General features: G+C 41.0%; 3 protein-coding genes across 6 annotated transcripts in view; 1 reads left to right on the top strand and 2 right to left on the bottom strand.

Annotated features, from left to right (window-relative positions):
* cyfip1 (cytoplasmic FMR1 interacting protein 1) overlaps positions 1-16,461 on the top strand; it is a 26,783-nt gene extending 10,322 nt beyond the window's left edge. For 2 of the 3 annotated variants that reach the window (XM_026346343.1, XM_026346344.1), the window contains exons 10-31: positions 217-308; positions 1,466-1,583; positions 2,163-2,285; positions 2,829-2,954; positions 3,044-3,210; positions 3,383-3,530; positions 4,416-4,569; positions 4,677-4,833; positions 5,769-5,865; positions 6,550-6,626; positions 7,312-7,420; positions 7,509-7,628; positions 7,739-7,938; positions 8,030-8,117; positions 11,927-12,070; positions 12,387-12,477; positions 13,261-13,391; positions 13,468-13,540; positions 14,356-14,450; positions 14,565-14,803; positions 14,894-15,041; positions 15,807-15,971. In XM_026346343.1, the coding sequence (XP_026202128.1) occupies positions 217-308; positions 1,466-1,583; positions 2,163-2,285; positions 2,829-2,954; positions 3,044-3,210; positions 3,383-3,530; positions 4,416-4,569; positions 4,677-4,833; positions 5,769-5,865; positions 6,550-6,626; positions 7,312-7,420; positions 7,509-7,628; positions 7,739-7,938; positions 8,030-8,117; positions 11,927-12,070; positions 12,387-12,477; positions 13,261-13,391; positions 13,468-13,540; positions 14,356-14,450; positions 14,565-14,803; positions 14,894-15,041; positions 15,807-15,971 (2,862 nt within the window). Of the gene's footprint in view, positions 1-216; positions 309-1,465; positions 1,584-2,162; positions 2,286-2,828; positions 2,955-3,043; positions 3,211-3,382; positions 3,531-4,415; positions 4,570-4,676; positions 4,834-5,768; positions 5,866-6,549; positions 6,627-7,311; positions 7,421-7,508; positions 7,629-7,738; positions 7,939-8,029; positions 8,118-11,926; positions 12,071-12,386; positions 12,478-13,260; positions 13,392-13,467; positions 13,541-14,355; positions 14,451-14,564; positions 14,804-14,893; positions 15,042-15,806 lie in introns of all 3 variants that reach the window. The other variant, XM_026346345.1, reaches the window with a different exon arrangement.
* On the bottom strand, positions 8,124-11,920 carry LOC113152867 (fibronectin type III domain-containing protein 9). Its single transcript, XM_026346350.1, has one exon. It carries the CDS (start codon positions 9,299-9,301, stop codon positions 8,663-8,665), a length of 639 nt encoding a protein of 212 aa, XP_026202135.1. The 5' UTR covers positions 9,302-11,920; the 3' UTR covers positions 8,124-8,662.
* On the bottom strand, positions 16,409-20,125 carry nipa2 (NIPA magnesium transporter 2). Of its 2 annotated transcripts, none has more exons than XM_026346349.1 (6): positions 19,807-20,125; positions 18,967-19,197; positions 18,439-18,495; positions 18,027-18,117; positions 17,751-17,911; positions 16,409-17,586 (listed from the first exon to the last, which is right to left on the bottom strand). In XM_026346349.1, exons 2-6 carry the CDS (start codon positions 19,103-19,105, stop codon positions 16,928-16,930), a joined length of 1,107 nt encoding a protein of 368 aa, XP_026202134.1. In that variant the 5' UTR covers positions 19,106-19,197; positions 19,807-20,125; the 3' UTR covers positions 16,409-16,927. The 2 variants fall into 2 exon arrangements, with proteins under 2 accessions (XP_026202134.1, XP_026202131.1); XM_026346346.1 differs by lacking the exon at positions 19,807-20,125 and adding an exon at positions 19,289-19,540.

Below are 20,125 nucleotides of genomic sequence, written 5' to 3'. Positions count from 1 at the left end.
TTACTTAAACTCCTCTACTAGTAGTCTTGTCACTGATTGAACTCCTCGCTTAATTTATAGAAGGAAAAATTATTATTGTTTTTGGGGATAGTTGTTCCTTTTTTCTTTTTCTTTTTTTTAACTTTGGGGGTGTTTCTCAATACCTCTCCAGGATGGCCTGGTTTGCATCCTTTAATATGGTAACAATGCAGAGCTGTGTGTTCTTTGTGTTCACAGCAACTCCAGGTGGTCCCTCTGTTTGGTGACATGCAGATTGAGTTGTCTCGGTACATCAAGACCAGTGCTCACTTTGAAGAGAACAAATCCAGGTGAGAGTGACACACAGTTTGTTTAGTCTCCGCGAGCCGGTGTTATTGAAAGATAAACAGGTTACCAAGTAAGCCTGCTCATTTCAACCTAAATGAGATGTAAAACATTCAGATCTAAAGAGTGGTGTTGAAATTATTTTACGGCTTTCAGAGTAAGATCTCAAATCCTGACCTAATATCACCAGCTGGATAAACCTGTGAAAACTAGAATCTTTGTTCCCACCATTTTGTTTGCCAGTCAGTCATTTCCTGTTGTGGAGTTGTGGTTTGTAGTTAAGTCTTTTAAAACGGGTCACACAGACCACACACACACATTTGTTCAGTAATTACTAAAAACAACAGGACACTTTAGATTTTAACATGCTAGCATGCTAAAATCATGAAAAAAAGATGATGAATCCACTGCATCAGCCAAACATAAGCATGTTAGCATTGTCAGCGTGAGCATGCTCATTTGCTAATGTTAGCATTTAGCTCAAAGCAGAACTGCTAGCAGTTCAGATACATAGTTTACTTTTACACTTTTATGATTTTTTTTCTGTCTTTTATAAAAAGTGATTATGCTTGTACCTGCTGGGTCATCATATCCGTATAACTAAAGGTGTGTTTATTGATGCATAATTGAGATGCTGATATAATTGCATGCCATTCATATTAAAACAGCTGATGCAGATCAGCTATTGTGGGTAGACCAGAGCTAAGCTAGGCTAAGCTAAGCTAGGCTAAGCTAGGCAGCGAGAACTGTCAAAATATAGACAGATGTGACAACACTGTTCTTGCCTTTTTACAGCTATTATGGGGTTTGTTTTTGCCGCTGCTACAGGATTATTTTTACTCACTTTAAAACTGTTTAATTTTTCTAGATGATTGTGACAGTATGATGTTTATTTCTTTCTTTTGTTTCACTTCAAAGGTTAAAACAATAGGGCAAGTTTAAAAAATTCATAAAGTCAAAAACAATAGATTTATCCTTCTAACAGGTATAATTTATGCAGCCACAGTCAGATTTCAAACATGCCAGTATGTCTTCCCTTATCTTACATTTTAATTGTATTTAATTTTATCTTCTTCTCCATAAATCCATGATGGGGGTTCGTTTCCTATAATTCTTGCTTTGTTTTTCTTTTAACAAGAATGCATCTCTGTAATCCCCCTAGATGGACTTGCACGTCTATATCCAGCAGCCCCCAGTACAACATCTGTGAACAGATGATTCAGATCCGCGAGGATCATATGTGCTTCATCTCAGAACTGGCTCGCTATAGCAACAGTGAGGTTAGTATAGAATTAAAGGACTTGGAGTGAGATGTTCAGGTATGCTGTTTATCACGCTTAGTCATCAGCAAGGTGTTAAATTGTCTTTGGGGTGAGTATATTGTGTTGACCTTTTATGACAGATATAAACCTATCAAAAGAGGATATGTACAGTACATTCACCACCTGGCTATTTTAACTGACAGTCTTTCATCTAAGTAGACTTGAAGAGCTCTTTCTTATGTTAGGGGCATTTTAATTCTCAGTGATGATGTAACAGGCTTTAGAACAGATGTCTTGCCCCGCTGGATTTTCAGGTCACAGTTTACTGTGATTCAGATGGAAATTTGACTGACTGACAGAAGTACCCTAAGACAGAAATGATGAAAATTCAAGTAATTGTAATAATCAAACTCTCTGCAGTGTAATTTTCTTCTATTTTTTCACACAATGCTTTTCATTAAGTTACTTAAGTTTGTCTTGAAGCACTGAAGTGCACTTTTCCTAAAGTGGTACAAAGTCCTTTATTTAGTACAGTACAGTAAATAAGTCGGTACTGTGTGTTTTGGAAGTGAAAAGTGTTACTTTGTGTCAATATAGGTGGTGACCGGATCAGGACGTCAGGAAATCCAAAAGACAGATGCTGAGTACAGGAAACTGTTTGACTTGGCCCTCCAGGGCATGCAGCTACTCTCCCAGTGGAGTGCTCACGTCATGGAAGTGGTGAGGAAATGCAGATTGTACAGAGAAATGCATATAATTCATAATTTCTGCAGGGCTAATCTGCAGGAAATATTTAGGAAATAAATTTATTAAATTTAGAAAATAATGTGAACTCATTAGAGGTTTTTCTATTTTTGCATGAAAATGTCCTAGAGTATAATTAAAGAAGAAACAAAGCGAATCAAATAAACAAGACAAAATAGTGTTCATTGTGGAAAATGCTTATGATCCAATCGCTGTCTTACTGCATGACTGACTTTCTGTTTAGCTACCTTGAATTTCTTTGTACAACTCAAATTATAGCTTGGCCAATAGTGGTAAGATGTCCTAGTTCAGAAACAGCAAAGCAGAACCAAATCATGATAGTGCCACTACCATGTTTCACACATGGGATAAATGTCTCAGGCTAGAATGCAGTATTCAAGACCCAGATTTGTCACTTCCACCTGATTGTCATTCTATTTATTTCTATTTTATTTTACACCAGACTGACATTAGCCCTTTCATGACTCTTGAGGTTTTTTTTTTTTTCTTTGCCTGCAGTACTCCTGGAAACTGGTTCATCCAACAGATAAGTACTCCAACAAAGAGTGCCCTGACAGCGCTGAAGAGTATGAGAGAGCCACAAGATACAACTACACAAGCGAGGAGAAGTTTGCTCTCGTGGAGGTCAGTCATGGCTTTGTGTCATACATAAAGTATCTCTTATTTGAACTACTAGTAGTCTTGTCACTGATTGAATGCTGGGCTTTTGCCAGGTGATGGCTATGATTAAGGGACTACAGGTGCTGATGGGACGCATGGAGAGTGTGTTCAATCATGCCATCCGTCACACCATCTACTCAGCTCTGCAGGACTTCTCTCAAGTCACTCTGCGTGACCCACTGCGGCAGGCCATCAAGAAGAAGAAAAATGTCATCCAGAGGTATGGATCACGTAACTGTCAAAATGACACACAGTGCTCACTGGTTATCATGTATGTATGAACTATTCAATCCCTGTACCTGGAATACAGAAATGCACCAATGTTTAAACTTCTGCTTATTCCGTATAAGTGGCTACCATGTTTGACATGTCACTGTTTCTTTGTGCCACAGCGTCCTCCAGGCTATCCGGAAGACAGTCTGTGACTGGGAGACTGGCAGGGAGCCACACAATGACCCTGCTCTCCGTGGAGAAAAAGATCCCAAGGGTGGCTTCGACATTAAGGTTCCTCGGCGTGCCGTGGGGCCCTCTAGTACACAGGTCTGATAAATACATTATTTACCCCACCCTGTGTTAACATTTCCTCTTGCTATTCTATTTATCTTTCCCACACCTTCAAGGTCTTGCGGACTGTTACCCAGTCTGCTGCTAGTCCACATTAATCAGGCTCATGGTGCCCCTGTAGCACATCAGATTTGAGCTCAGGTCTGCAGCATGTCATGTCAGAGTTAATCACCTCTGGATAAGGGAGATAATGTGAGCTTGTGAGGTTTCGGACAGAGCTGCTCTGCCTCATAAACCTGCCTGATCTGTATTCTGTATTGTTCTATCTTACTTCATTCCTGACTATTAATAAGCCTCACATTCCAGGGTGGCTCTGTTTAAATCCATACATTACAGTGCTGAATAGCTGTCACCTGTGCAGTTATGTTACAAATACTGTACTACACATATTGCTATTGTTTAGTTGCATCCCTTATGTTGCATAAACCACACAGATTTATCAGATTAGTGCTCAATTCCAAGAACTAATCTTTTGTTTTCCACATGCAAGACTAGAAAGCACAGAGAAGCAATTACCTCCTGTGTTTACCTACCTTGAATCAACAGATTTCAACTGTCGTGCTTTGAGTAGGAGGTGATACAGATTATGTGTCCAAGAAAAAAATGGACTACACTTAGGTGAACTCTTAACCGCTTGTGACAATATGGTATTGCAGCCTCTCTGCTGCTGTGTGACCACCATGGTGGAAAGGCCAAAAACACAACAAAAACAACACAATTTATGTGAATAGTTTCTAATTAGATAATATTCTCTGACACCTTTTACACAAGCCACCCATCTGTAATGAGATTAGACTGCCTGTCATGATGAGGTAAGCTGATGAGATTTCACTTACATTTTTTGTATAAATATATAAACAGCTCTACATGGTGAGGACTATGCTGGAGTCCCTCATTGCTGACAAAAGTGGCTCTAAGAAGACTCTGCGCAGCAGTCTGGAAGGTCCCACCATCCTGGACATTGAGAAATTTCACCGCGAGTCCTTCTTTTACACCCATCTGCTGAATTTTAGTGGTAAGAAGAAGCTGCCATCTATTCTGGGAAACCATTTTGAATGCTGTAGAAATGGCAACAACAAAAAAAGACTTTCTAAATAAGAGCTTGTTTTCTCGTCCATGCAGAGACCTTGCAGCAGTGTTGTGATCTCTCCCAGCTGTGGTTCAGAGAGTTCTTCCTGGAGCTCACCATGGGTCGCAGGATCCAGTTCCCCATCGAGATGTCCATGCCCTGGATCCTCACTGACCACATCTTGGAGACCAAGGAAGCTTCTATGATGGAGTAAAATATGCCTTTTTGTTTCTGTGAATCTTTCCATTCAAACTATTCTAACTATAAATTGTATTAACTTTTAGAAATCTGGACTTTTTTTTCTTTTCCTGTGGGCATTTCGTTGGCATTAGCTTTAAAGAGAAGTCTCTATCCATCAGTGGAACAACAGCTTCACACTGTAACTTGATGGTTGGAAGGACAGAGACAGCACACTGTGTCTTTGACCTAAACAGATTTTGTGCTTTGAATTGGACAAGGGAGACGTCTGGCTGTGTGAGTTGATTGGTGGTGTGACTGGCCAGAGGCATTCAGCCCCTCTAGTGGTTGCAACTTCCCATCTTATCTTTTCAAAAGGGACCCTGGGTAAAACCCTGGGTAAAACATTGGGATTAACCATGAATGTTTCATGTGTGTTTTAAATCTTTGCTGTGGGATTATGTTGATACTAGCAGGTTTTACATAAGCCATTAAGCACATCAACTGGCATGAACCATAAGTGCTGTAATTCTTCATATGGTCACCTAAAATTTAGAAAATGTCTGCATTTTAACTATGATGTTTGATAATAACAGTAGTATTACAAGCTAAATGTGCAGTTTATGGAAACTAATGCTCAGCTGTACAGTAAACTTTTAATTTAATATTATAAATCTACAGCTCCTGTTAAAGTTTTCTTTGTCTGACAGAAAATGATTGACACATTCCCCCTGGACGTCACTAAAATGAGTCACTGGATTGAATTTATCAGACTTGATATTGTGGTGGTTTTACCTTCTGCTGTTTTTGTATCTGACTACATCAGCACTATATATAGCAGCCTTAGTTGTCTCTTTAGAACAGCTTTCTTTTCTTCTTTTAACACTTGCTGGGACATCTTCACTCTTCAATCCAAATAAAGTCACTTGGGAATAAAATGTGTTTTTTTTCCATGACTCCCCCTCCAGGTATGTGCTGTATCCTCTGGATTTGTACAATGACAGCGCACACTATGCCCTGACCAAATTCAAGAAGCAGTTCCTCTATGACGAAATAGAGGCCGAGGTAAACAACAAAAATGTTTGATGTTCTGGGTGATTTCTATTTACAGTTTTGAGTTTAAACTTTATTATGTGATGAAGAAGCTGCACTGAAGAATGCCGCTTTTCCAAATATAGTGTTTTCAGTGATGCTTCCGGTCACAGGCACATTCTACGCACCAGTACTCCTCATTATTGTCAGTCACAGTCGTACATGGTATAAGCTGCTACTTCACTGCATTTCCAATCGTTACGTAATGGTTTATATAAATGCAACTAATGTAGTCACTAAAAGCTTTGTTAATCTGTATGTATGTGCAGTTGGAGTTAGACAAAGTGATAGAGAAGGCATGACAGCTGTCAGAAAAAGGACTGGTGATCCAGAAGACTTGCTCATGACAAATTAATTCGGAGCATTGACACTGTAGGAATACCATGCTGTGAAATCAGTTTTTTGTCAGATCAAAATAAATGAAAATTACTGTCCTTATCACTAAGCTGGCGTTTAATCACCATGTGAAATGAATCGCGCTTCCCACTAATAGCCAAGACATATTGCTAGATAAGTAACAAATTTTATTTCTAAAAGCGTAATTTTAAAACTCTGAAAACAATTGTGTGTAGTAGTTTGGTTGTCATTTTGAAAACATGCTTTCTCAAACACTGGTTAATTGAAAACTCTGGCTTTGTTTTGTTTTTTTCTTTTTAGGTGAATTTGTGTTTTGATCAGTTTGTCTACAAGCTGGCTGATCAGATATTTGCCCACTACAAGATTCTAGCAGGAAGGTAGGAGACATATGTGAAATGTTCGTATGGATTTTGAATAGTCAGTGGAATTGTTTCTGTTCTTTGTGTTCCATTAGGGAGCATCCATCCACATGCTGACTACAAAGCTGCTAGCAACTGCTCAGTATTCCCCCAACCTTTCAATACATTAACATCCACACTTGTCATGTGTATCTGTAATAAAAGTATAGTAATAGTTTACATTTAACCGTTTATCCATTGCTTTTAACAACAACTAACTAGAGGAGGCTTGCTAAAGACAAAAAATAACAATAGTGGCGGTTAACTAAAAGTCATGGATAAATGCTTAAACTAGTTACTGTAGTTATGAGAAAATAAACAAATAAAAAATAATAAATGACAGTCAAAAGGCCCAGCTCCAATCACTAGTTACAGAAGGAAGAAAATCTATGTCAATTTGTACAATTCAGTTGTATAAAACAATTTTTAACATTATTCTCTTTGATGGTGTTATTTAACATCCACTTTAAAGTTAGTTGACATGAACACATTTGGATCATGATGGATGGCATTGATGGATTACTTGAGCTGATCTGATGAACATATGGGTGATAATCAGACAAGAGAAGGCCTGAACCACTGTTAACATAAAATAAAAATAGGAATTTGTGCTGTTATAAAATCAGTCTGTATGATTAATGTGTATCTTTCCTAAACCCTTCAGTCTTCTGCTTGACAAACGTTTGAGAACCGACTGTAAGAACCAAGGGGCTAATATTCCCTGGCCTGCCTCCAACCGTTACGAGACTCTGCTGAAGCAACGTCACGTCCAGGTACCTACTGTACTGATCACTCTGATCTCTCTGTGCTACTGCTGTAGTTTTTTCTGCCGTTATCTTACTAACTGGTTTTCAATCTCAGCTTCTAGGCCGCTCCATTGATCTCAACCGACTCATCACTCAGAGAGTTTCAGCTGCCCTTTACAAGTCTCTAGAGCTGGCGATTGGTCGCTTTGAGAGTGAGGACCTCACCTCAATCATGGTAGGGATGTGTCTCACTTTGGATCAACTCAACTTAATCCTACGACTGTGAGAGTAGGATGTATTGATGTACAGCTGCTGACTGTTCTTCTGCTTATTACTTGGTTAAAGGAACTGGAAGGTCTCCTCGAGATCAACCGCATGACGCACAAGCTCCTCAGTAAATTCTTGACTTTGGACAGCTTTAACGCCATGTTCCGTGAGGCTAACCACAACGTGTCGGCTCCCTATGGCCGGATAACACTGCACGTCTTCTGGGAGCTCAACTACGACTTCTTGCCCAACTATTGCTACAACGGTTCCACTAACAGGTGTGCCATTGGATGTTTTTGTGTGCATGATATCCTGATGTTGTTGATAAGTATGTTAATAATGTCTGGAACTCGTGTTTTGTGTTGTCAGGTTTGTGCGCACCATCCTGCCCTTCTCACAAGAGTTCCAAAGAGACAAACCGCCCAATGCTCAACCCCAGTATCTGTATGGATCAAAGGTTAGAACACTTTCTATTATGATCATACACAGAGAAAGCATGATACTTTCACTTTATTTTCTAGGATTCAATTAGTGGAGGATATTTTTACTGATCACATGACCTCTCTTGATTCCACAAGTGCAGCCAAAAATGTATTACATGTTGGGAGGATATAGTATATGTAGAATACTAGTAGAAAAGCAGTGATAAGGGAAATTACTTGTAAAACCCCTTTAAATATGTGCAAAGCAAGTGGAGAAATTATTGATGATTGTATGCAAATACCTAGATTCATGAACACTGAGATCAAAAAGCTCATCCTGTTATTTACAAAGGAAACATTAAGTGGAGCAGTATTATACAGACCTTAAGTTATTTTTGTAGATTGTTTGTTAAGCATTTGTCATTTATAATGAGGGAGTGGTGCAGCAAAGTATTTTGTTGTGTCTGTGAAAACATTTTATTTCTTCTAATTCCAAATACGATTTCACCAGTGGATACAAATACTCAGTGACAATTCAGTCTGGACAAAACAATGCTGTGATGACCTCAATCCAGTTGATTCAGGCTGGCTCGCTGCCAGACAGCTTAGCAAGCGTCCTCAGCTCATGGTCCTGGTTAATTATGTGGCCAGTGGTCTGCGATGAAAGGAGGGGGGGTTGCATGATGGCAGCGTGTTTGCAGCTATCCTGGCTGCCGCTTCTGGGAGTGTACAGGCATCCCGATCCAGACATGTCTTGGAGGGTTGAGTTGGTCACCACTGGGCAGCCGTCTGCGGACTGGCTGGGGATGGAACAGATGGTGTGGAGACATCCCCACAACAAAACACCGGCGATGACCAGGAGCAAGATGCAGCAGGTCAGCCAGACGCCCATGGCGAGCTCCCAGCCAGCTCTGTCGTGACCTTCACTGCTCTCACTCAGAGTGCTGAACACCTGGCACTGCTCCCGTACTGGATTGGCGGCTTGACATGTCACGCACAAGAAGTAAGCGGTCTGGGGGAGCAGGTTAGCTAGGTGTGTGCTGGTCTGACTGACGGGGATGCGCTCCTCATGGGTGAAGCTCTTGCGCTTATAGCCCATGATCAGACTGTTCCAGTTTGGGTCATACATGACACTGTAGAAGGTGTCGCGACAGCTGGGGGATGGCGGCCAGCTCACTCTGGCTGAAGTGGAGGTGATGTTGTAGACGACAACCCCCATGATGCAAGGCTGCTTCTGTCTGTCTGCTTCTGGAGCTGAATTACTTTGAGTGAAGTGTTTTCAAGTTATTACAGCCTTTGCGTGCTCACAGTGTAAAACTGGACTGAAACAGAGATGACATAAACACAGAGTAAGTCTTTTGCTATAATTCTTGTCACAGCAGGTGCAGAGTTTCTGCTCATTTCCACATAGGAGCTTATTTCTAGCCTCCACCAATAACAAGTAATCAACAGGAAAATAGCAGGTTTGTTGTTTGTGCTCATTTGGTTCTGATAACAGCTTTGATTAAAGCATCCTCTCTGTTGTAATGGCAAAAACATCAGAATCCTTACTCCCTCATGACCAAATTGCCTGTGAATGTAGATTCGTTAGAAATTATTTGCTTCATACGCATCATGCTCACAGACTGTAGTGTTAAACATATCCGTCTAATAGTTACTATAACGTAAAATCACATGGTCACCCATCCAGCCGTCCTCAAGCTTTAAACAGGATAGTATCATGACATAATAAGCATTGTATGAAGGATTATCTGGGACTAAGTGCGGTGGTGGGAGGGAGGTGAGCTTATGTACAGATGTTCAGCAAATTACATAATGCAGAGTGGTTTGTGAGGAGGCTCCGCTGTGCTGTCACCTGTTACTGGCCAGGTGATGATCTGCCAAAACCCCAATTTAGGTTTAGCTTTGATTTGAGCAGTGTTTGTAATGTTTATTGAAATGTAACTTTTTTGATATTAGTACACAATAAAATGGCATCATGAGCTAAAACAAATACCAGGTGGTGGCCACACAAGCTTCTATCTACAGTGTTGAATTGTTTTTAATTTACTTGGTATCAAATGCCATTCAGTGAATTCACTTCACCTCCTTCAGTTTAAACTAAAACAGAGTGGGTGTGGCGCACATTAGGAGTGAGACACCTTCAACTTACATAGTTTTGTTGTTTCTGCTCATGAATCACAAATTTAGGAGGTGTTTTAAAGGAAGCCGTCATAAAAGCTACTAAAGCAGTAACATTTTAGACACAGACAAACGCACCAAAACAGTAGATTTAAAGTCAGTTTTTGTATTATGTTTTCAATTCTCATCCATCTTTTCTAATATAAATCATGCAAGCATACATCTGGCTTGTTTTACACATCTGACTTTATGACTGACTTTCTTTCTGTTGCCCATAGCAACAAAACACACTACACGTAAATGAGCTATGATAAGAGACTCATCAGTGGTCATTCATTCAAAGCATAACAGGGGAGACTTACCAGGAAAACCGCTCCAGCACGTGTTGAACATCAATCTGTAAAGCATGAGCTACTGGATCATATTATCCGGCGCTCCTGTTGTTGAGTCATCAGTAACATCTCCTCCACTGTCACTGGATCAACAGCTTTGTCGCTGGGTAGTGCAGTATAGATTGTCAACCTCAGGAGTGGACCAGAGGCTGGTGGCGTGTCCTTGTCTCCGCTGCTGCCACACTAGTGGGAGTGTTGCTGGATTAGAGCAGCATCAGCTTCAACTCCCTGCCGACAGGGGAGAGAGGGAGCTGAAATCTGTTAAAGTGGATGTTAGAAATGAGAACTGTATACCCAAATCATTATACTGTTTGTGCTTAAAAAATGAGCTTTAGATGCTCTGAAAATGTTGTCTGTTCCTATTCTTTCTGATATTTCATCAGGTGTAGTGATACCGCTCATTCATTTCCCCTTGACCAGCAAATTGGTCGACACCCTGTTATCTTGAAAATCTAGCTGCAGGACCTGGGAGCAGCTGAAATGTTTTTCACTTGGTACATCCATCTGTCTGTCAGTTTGTTCCAGAACAAAGTCTGTCATCTGCTTACCAGATTGGCATGAAAGCTACTGTGGAAATTCATGGTCCCAAGAGGATGATTACTTGCTGCTAGTCATCCCCTGACAGTGGTGTTCCCATCAAGCACATGTTTCTGTGCTTACTTACATATATCAAAGTTTAAAGGGCAGATTGCAGTGAAATCTATCTTTTCTACCTTTAACACCTCTTCTAGCGTCACCCCCAGCCTAAATATTTAACTTTCTACTTAAAATGATAATCTTATACCTGCTTAATGTTAGTGATTATATAGACCTGTTAGCATGGCTGTAGACTTTCAGCTATGTTATTGATTGGCCATGCAGCACAAGGTTTATGTTTTTTGTTCCATTAGTATTTTGAATCACAAACTTTGCTGCACATCCTGTATGCATTGTGATTATTAATGGTATCACCAGTGTTACAGCTTCTTCAGTAGCTAATAGGCATTAGTGTGCTTTAATTTTTTCCAAGAAAACTTTTAATATGGCCTTGGGTGTAAATGTGTTGAAAGTGTTGATTGTGAAAAACATGACTCAGCCCTTTTGTAGCCACTAATACACCCACATGAGTCAAATTCACCTTCAGAGCCCATTTGTTAATCATGGAGGTGGTGTTGGTGAGCAGTGGCTTTAATAGAAAGCTTGATCTTTTTTCCTATTTATCTTTCAGATACTCACCTTCACTCCCTGGTGCATCATGGATGCAGAAAGAATACAAAGTTAGGAAATTAATAAAATGTTCCAGGTCTGAATTTTACATTTTCTCCTCACCACCTGTCTTCCTTTGAATCTAGACCTTGAACCTGGCATACAGCAGCATATTTGGCTCCTACAGGAACTTCCTGGGTCCCCCACACATCAAGGTCATGTGCAGACTGCTGGGCTACCAGGGCATCGCTGTGGTGATGGAGGAACTACTGAAGGTTGTCAAAAGCCTGGTGAGTTGGACAGTAAGCAGTAATAGTGTGTGGGAGGCATAATTTCATTCCTGGAACTTCCTGCAGTTAAAGCTCAGACGAGGACTGTGCAAGGAGGGGTGAAGAGGTTGCTCTCTTTGTTGGTTATAAATGAGACTGCAGACAGGCTGCGCTAGATATTGATAAACAGTTCAAATCAGACTAATGGCATTAAATACCGATTACACAGTAAAGAAGGGTATTTGTTTGGTTGTGTGTGTTTTTGTCTTCATTGTGCCCTGTTAACTGAATGTTTAGCTGTATAAACTGCTGCTTAAGCTCTGCCTTTCTTCTACAGCTTCAGGGCACCATAATGCAGTATGTTAAAACCCTCATGGAGGTGATGCCCAAGATCTGTCGACTACCCCGCCATGAATATGGCTCCCCAGGTAGGTGAAAATGTAGCTTTTACTCATTATTGTAGAGTAATGCTACCATGGGACTAAACAGTCGGTGTAATGTAAAATCCACAACAGGCACTAATTTCAACTGAGACAAAAAAAGCTTAAGATTATTTTATTTTTTGTTCTTTTAACCTGAGTTTAGTTGCATTTCATTGAATTTCCTTTGAGAAATTTAGAATTGTTGTTTTAAATAATTGCTCCACCTCGCTGTTACCTGCAGTGAAACCATGAAAAACAAAATGACATAACCCTACAAACATTTCATGTTTTTTATGCCACATGACTCTACTAGTTAAAAATAACTACATAGTCTGAAACCAAAAAATAATTGGTCACAAAATTGCCCCTTGGCTGCCATGAGTCAGGATGTAACACTGCAGCTAAAAGGACCAGACTGTGCCTACTGACACAGGCTACAAAGCTTTAATTAAAGTTTTCAAATGTGAAGAAAATGATTATTGGTATTAGAAATCAACTCTTGTCAGAAACTGTAGTTTGAATAAATAATATTAAGGCAGTTGTTTTTGTTTTTAATAAAAATGTAGGACAACAGAGTTAGAAACGGATTACATAGAGACATTTGTGCTTGAGATGTCTGAGCAGTCATGTTGTCACATCAGAGGAGTAAATGGCCAGCAGAATGTGACTATTACTGAAAAGACAGAGACCTGCTGACGTGAACGATGGCTGAGAGCAATCGCACTGTGTGACAGATGTGAAATAAAGTGGGAGATGAGATAAATAGTATTTCTTTGTGTTTCTTTTCAGGTATCCTGGAATTCTTTCACCACCAGCTCAAGGACATTGTTGAGTATGCTGAGCTGAAGACAGTGTGTTTCCAGAACTTGAGAGAAGTTGGTAACGCCATATTGTTTTGTCTGCTGAGTGAGCAGAGCCTGGTGAGGATCACTAACCAGTCAGGACATTTAAATATATATGGATATGACTTTGACTTTTATTGTATCTTTCTTGCAGTCCCAGGAAGAAGTTTGTGATTTACTTCATGCTGCACCTTTCCAAAACATTCTTCCCAGAGTCCATGTCAAAGGTAAATAAAGGCTGGTTTAACTGAAAGCATCCATAGTGTTGCATTTATACACAGGCCCAGGTGACGTTTTACAAAAGTGTGATTGTCCGTTTCGAAAACTTGCTAAAATTGTCAGCTGTGACCCTGTGAAACAGTGTGAGGGTTGAGGTGTTTTTAATGGCTGGTTTGAGCAACTCTGATGACGCGTACTGGCAGCTTGTTTTTATCATTGTCAACAAATCCCACTAAAAGCCAAGGCTGTGTCCAAAATCACTCAATTTTTTGCAACAAATATAGTGCTCTATATTTACTGTCCATTATTTTGAGAGCTCCAGTTGATCGTGTAAATTTATGCTCTGTATACTGTCTCAAAAAAGACCATGATGGGATGTGAAAAGTAAAGTCCATATTATTGACTTTCCGCATACGTTCTACCTGTTAGTAAAATATGATACATGTCCTGCATCTTGATTTACTACACATCAGTAAGAAAACTATTGATAGTCTTTCATAAAGAAAGTAGTAAAGGAGTTAATTTACATGTGAACTGGCGTTTTGTATAATTTGTAATAAGATATTTACACTGACGCTTATTGAAACGATGCTATGGCGAATGTGTGCTGTGATCTAAGCTGAAGGGGCTGCAACTAAATATTAGAGTGTGTGACTTTTTTTTTTTTTTGGACGGGCAGTGTTTCAAGGTATTGACATGCAAATAACTGTTAGTATGATCAGTTCCTTGTTGGTTCTGACCCTTTGATGGGATTTATTGACAGTAAGAAAGATGCAAAATATCACCAGTCTGATCTTAGACTTTTCTTTACCTCATTGTCTAGAGGGTGAACGCCTGGATGCCAAGATGAAGCGTTTGGAAGCCAAATACACAGCGCTGCATATGGTGCCATTGATAGAGCGCCTGGGCACCCCACAGGTACAGTGAGTCCAAAAATACAGAGACCAGAAGGCGTCAAGACTGGCAGAAATATCACAGCTCTTAGCTGATTAGATTTGTTGTAACTTGAATCCTCCAACATGTCTCTTTCAGCAAATTGCGATTGCTCGTGAGGGCGACCTTCTGACCAAAGAGAGGCTGTGCTGCGGCCTGTCCATGTTCGAGGTCATCCTTGCACGTGTGCGCGGCTTCTTAGATGATCCCATCTGGCGTGGACCGCTGCCCAGCAACGGCGTGATGCACGTGGATGAGTGTGTGGAGTTCCATCGTCTCTGGAGCGCCATGCAGTTTGTGTACTGCATCCCTGTAGGAGCCCACGAGTTCACAGTGGAGTGAGTGCAGCAGTTCACCCATCTGTGCCACACCCTTGTGCGATGTAAATGGTTGCTTCTTTGCTCATGCATGCTGTTCCTGTGTTCCAGGCAGTGCTTCGGGGACGGCCTTCACTGGGCTGGCTGCATGATCATCACCCTGCTGGGACAACAGAGACGCTTCGACATCCTGGACTTCAGCTATCACCTTCTAAAGGTGCAGAAGCATGATGGCAAGGATGAGATCATCAAAAGTGTGGTGAGTTAAAGAGAGCACAAGTGTCATGTAGCGCATTCTGCAGCATCAGTTAAAGTTACTATGTCATTATTCTGATACAAAAGTATTTCATTTGTAGATTGACTTTAAACTTGCTTTCTGGAAGTCCAGTAAGATAACACAGCAGAAATCTTTTTGCAGCGAGAATAAAATCATGAGTATTAACCTCTCAACATATTTAGTGACATACTCCGTGAACATCAAGTGTTTGGGCAGGGTTGTCAGATTAACTAGATCATTGAAATGTATTTTGAGAAGATGCCATCAAATGAACTGTACACGAACCAAACCCACAGGTTCCTGCCCAGAGTAGCAGATAAAGAGAAAAATGATACCCGTCCTGTTTGTATTCTAAACATGCAGCTGCAGCCAACAGGTGATCAGCTTAGTAGAAGGACTGGAAACAGGAGTCTCGTGGTTATGATGACTCAGATATCAGTGCTCCTAAGAAATATTAAACAAATAATACTCAACAAATAAAAACAGAAATTATAGTAACTCTCAGCTTCTGGTTTTCATGCTAAGCTAGCTGGCTGCTAACTGGTTGCCTCATATTAAATACACAAGGGTGGTACCGATCTTCTTATGTAACTCTCGGCATGATGGTGAATAAAGATTTGTAAATAGTGAGAGCTGTTTCCTGAACCTTTAAGGCAAGAATCATTGACCCCCTTCTTATTCTCTTAAGATTAAATAAAAAACCTTTTTTTAACCACAACATACTAAATGTCTTCTTCTTCCCCGTAGCCACTGAAGAAAATGGTCGACAGGATCCGCAAATTCCAAGTCCTCAACAATGAGATTTTTGCCATTCTGAACAAGTACCTGAAGTCTGGGGACGGAGAGAACATGCCAGTTGAACATGTGCGATGCTTCCAGCCACCGATACACCAGTCGCTTGCCAGCAGCTGAGGCTACTGTGGATACTGTGGGCCAGCGTGAAGTTCCAAACACTGTCAGCATTACCAGAATATCTACAATGATTCCTCCTCATTTACTTCAGGTCTCTAGTAACAAAGGACCATTAAATGTAATGAAGTTGGGCCGCATTTTTGTCAGAATTATTTTTTTGTATTCACTTGTGCCTTATCAGAAATGAATAGATAATTCCCCTTTTTTTGGATAAACTATTCTTTTATACTTGCAGAAAGCAATAGATCAGGGAAGGGAAATTAGTTTTATGAGATGACTATTTAAGGGTTTGCAGTGGTGGATTATTAAGGGTGCACAGTAACCTATTGTAAGTGCAGGTGAAAGTAAATTTGTATCTTCTCTACTGTTGAACATGCATGCTAAACACTTTTAAAGGTAACAAGCCTCATACTCATGTTAAGCATTTATTCACTGCCTTGTGTTTCAAACGTTTTAATCATTTTAAGTCAATAAATACTTAACAAATCTCTTCCACCGTCTCAAGAACTCTTCATGGAAACACTACAAAAAAATCCAGAATGATTCCCAAAAAAAATTATTTTCAAATTTCACAAAAACTCAACTGATAGTGATCTTTATAGTTTCCTTTACAATGTAATCATTGTCAGCAGGACCTCATAATATACATGTACACACATTAAAACCTCCTTTTTGATTTATAGAAAGTAAGTCCGTGCATGGATATGCATGTACATAAATATTTGTTTAAAAAAAAATATTTACAACGCTACAGAGGAATGAAATAAAGTTCTAAAGGTATTTGAATATGAGCAGGTCATATTCTGAGAAAAGTAAGGCAAATTAAAATACTTGGTACAATCCACTGGTCTGCCCAAGTCGCTCTCCCCATACAGCTGATTGTCTTATTTTCATACACCATGTCTACAACAATGCCACTCAGTCAGTAAGGACCTGGAAAAAAACAGAAGGGTTCCTTAATGATCCAATGTGGATGTCATCGCCCCATTTCTTCTAGAGACGCTGTCAAAAGGCAAACCCATTTCTCTGTCCTCCATGTCCTCTGTGGATTCGTTATGTAGCAGTTCATAGGTGCTGTGGGAGGCCATGCCGTTGGCTGTGGCATAGGGCCGTTCCTCCTTTCTCATGGACACGGCGAGAGTAGCCAAGCTAACGTTAATGTCTTTGAAGCCGTGGAGCAGGAAGATGCCCACAATGATGGTGAGGAAGCCGCTGAGGGTACCGATTACGTCGTCTGTGCCCATGTGCTCCCACTCCTTAAAGAGAATGGCGGAGCACGTGAGCACCGATGTGGTGAAGAACACGTAGTAGATGGGAGTCACCAGAGAGGTGTTGAATATGTCCAGAGCCTTGTTTAAGTAGTTTATCTGTGTGCTCACGCACGCCACCAGAGCCAGGACCAAGAACCATGCCAGTGGGTTTCTTAAAACGCTTTTCCCAGCAATCGCTTCTTTAATGGCAATGCCCAGTCCTTTGACACAGGATACCGATAGTGCCCCAATTACCGAGCAGATGGTGATATAGACAAGGATATTGGTCTGACCATGGCGAGGACCCACAACAAATATGAAGATAAGAGCCACAATGATGACAAGAGTGGCAAAGACGCAAAACCCTGAGAAAGGGGTAGAAAGGAGTGTAAGGTTGGATGATATAAATAACAAACATTAACAAAATGTAGGTATTTTTACACCAAACTTTACTTGAAATAATCTTAAATTGGAATGATGATTCAAAATAGAGCTTGACAGAATAAAACACATGATTTTTGTTCTGTACCTGGATCAACCAGCTTCTTGGCCATGTGCTCGAGGCTGTTGATCTCCTCCTCTTGTGGAGCATGAATCACCATGGTGGTGGAGCCCAGGATACTGAGCAGGCAGCCGAGCTTCCCGTGCAGGTTTAACCGCTCTGTCAGGAAGTATGACGACAGCACCGCGCTGCAAAGTGATATTTAGTCAGCCACAGTGACTTCACAAATCAATTTGCAAACAAAAGGAAATGTCAGTGTAGACAAGGTTCAATTGTTCAGTTGATACAATGCTTCATCTGTACCTGACGAGCACACTGAGGGCTCCCAGTGGGGTGACCAGAGTCGCAGGAGCAAAGGCATATGCTGCAAAGTTGGCTGCTTCACCAGCCCCCACTAGGAAGCATTAAAACACATAATTTAGATATGAAAACAATAAGAATGTTGTAATGAAGACAGATAGAGCTATAACAATAACATTATCTGAGGTTTACTGAAGGTGTGTTGCAACATACAAAAGACTAATACTAAAAAGGTTACATGTGAGATATCATGGCTTAATGGCAATTCAATGAACAGTGAGAATCAGTAATAGTAATTTAAAGGACAACCAGCATCTGTCATGTAGAAATCTGAAGAACACATTTTCGACCATCTTGAACCCAGTTTTAATCTCGTCATCTTTACATTATGTTTTTAAATAGGGTCATCACTTACTTGACAGTAAACCAGCCCACCATAGCCATTCTTTCAGATAGGCATGACCACCCTGGCCTGAAGCACAGAAAAATATTTTAGACCATGAGATGCCTCTGGTTTAAAATCACAAAACCTGAATTATGTAGTCTCCACTACACATCAGGATGACAGACAGTGGATTTGAAGGACAAGTGCAATAGTGTAATAGTAAAGTTAATGATTTTCTAGGTATTAAGAGAGTGATGTTGACTCCCAGACTTAAACTCTCAAACACACCCTACATAAGGTAGCAGAGCCAAGCAAGCCTGGAATGTGAGGACCGTCTCCACTGGTTTGACTCCTTCAGCTGAGTTTCGGTGTTGTATCACAAGTGCAGGGAGTGTCACAAGCAACAAGAACACACAGGTGTCAAAGTAGAACTATACGTTTCCTGATATTACAACTCTTGGCTAATAAAGCTAATAAAGTTGGACGATGCAGTCTGGTTGGTCAGGTTGGTGTTGCGTTCACTGTCATGTTCATTAGACACTGAGAAACGCTTCCTACCGGCCCGCATCGATCCCTTCTTCGCCAGCCGCAGAAGTCCTTTCTTCTTGAGGATAAAACTGCCTCCAATAAAGATGCTGGAGCTGATGGCCAACCCCAGACCGATGTAAAAATCATACTTCCCCTTATCCTGACCCATAGCGAGGCTCGATGCGTTGACGTGGTCTGTCACATTTACCACCAAGCAGTTCAGGTGCTGACCAAAAGTACAGTTGTGTCCAGTCCAGACACCTGAGAGCAGAGCACAGGGGGAGACAAGACATCAACACGCTGCTGTGAGAAAGTTCAGATCCTCAACATCATTATTAAAGCAATGACATACCGTTTCCACAGGAGACATTACAAACTGGAAACCCGTCATTCAGTGTGTGGGAGGAATCCATCAGACTAAGCGATCATTAAGGACTATCTAGTTTCAGAGCGGGCTGGTCACATACTAACACACAGAGAACCTGGGGACTATCCAATCGTCTGTCTGGGTGGAGGTAGCACACACAGTGTCTATGTCCTACAACAGGAATTCAGGAACTGACTCACACCGAGGTTAATGTTAACCTGGGAACGCTAGGTGCAGCTAGTTAACGAGCTAGCTGAAATCACCCATAAACCGGGGTGATAATTGCCCGGCCCTTACATGTCACTACACTTCTGTAGACACCGTTGACATTAAGCGGACGTGACAATGCTGTGTTATATTAAGATAATAAGTAGCTAAACATTTAATTGTGAGCATAAAACTCGTAAGCCACGTTAGCTAGCTGCGGCGGCTAGCTGGTTGGCTAGCGAGGCTAGTTAGCATTAACAAAGAGTTTGTCGAGTATAAGTGCGAGAGTTAAATACCTGTCCAAAGGTGGCGGCTTCCCCCAAAAGCAAGACGGCGGCAGCAGGCTAACAGATAGCCCTCTTCCCTGCTCTATGAGCAACCATCACTTACTCTCGCCACACTCCGCCAGCACACACACCGCTTGACGACTGCCGCACTGCGAGGCTCCCTGCTTCTCACCGGAGCTGTGACCGCTGGACTGTGTGCGTGCCCTCCGCAGGCTGAAGTCCAGAAGCACACACAGATAACACGGTGTGCATCACGCTTTTATTGCCATTTTGATACACCTTCCATTATATATATATTAAAAAAACACACACGGACAAATCATATACA

The sequence above is a fragment of the Anabas testudineus genome, chromosome 4 (genome assembly GCF_900324465.2).
Source record: "Anabas testudineus chromosome 4, fAnaTes1.2, whole genome shotgun sequence".
Classification (NCBI taxonomy): Eukaryota; Metazoa; Chordata; class Actinopteri; order Anabantiformes; family Anabantidae; genus Anabas; species Anabas testudineus.
This window is presented reverse-complemented; position numbering and strand designations above follow the sequence as displayed.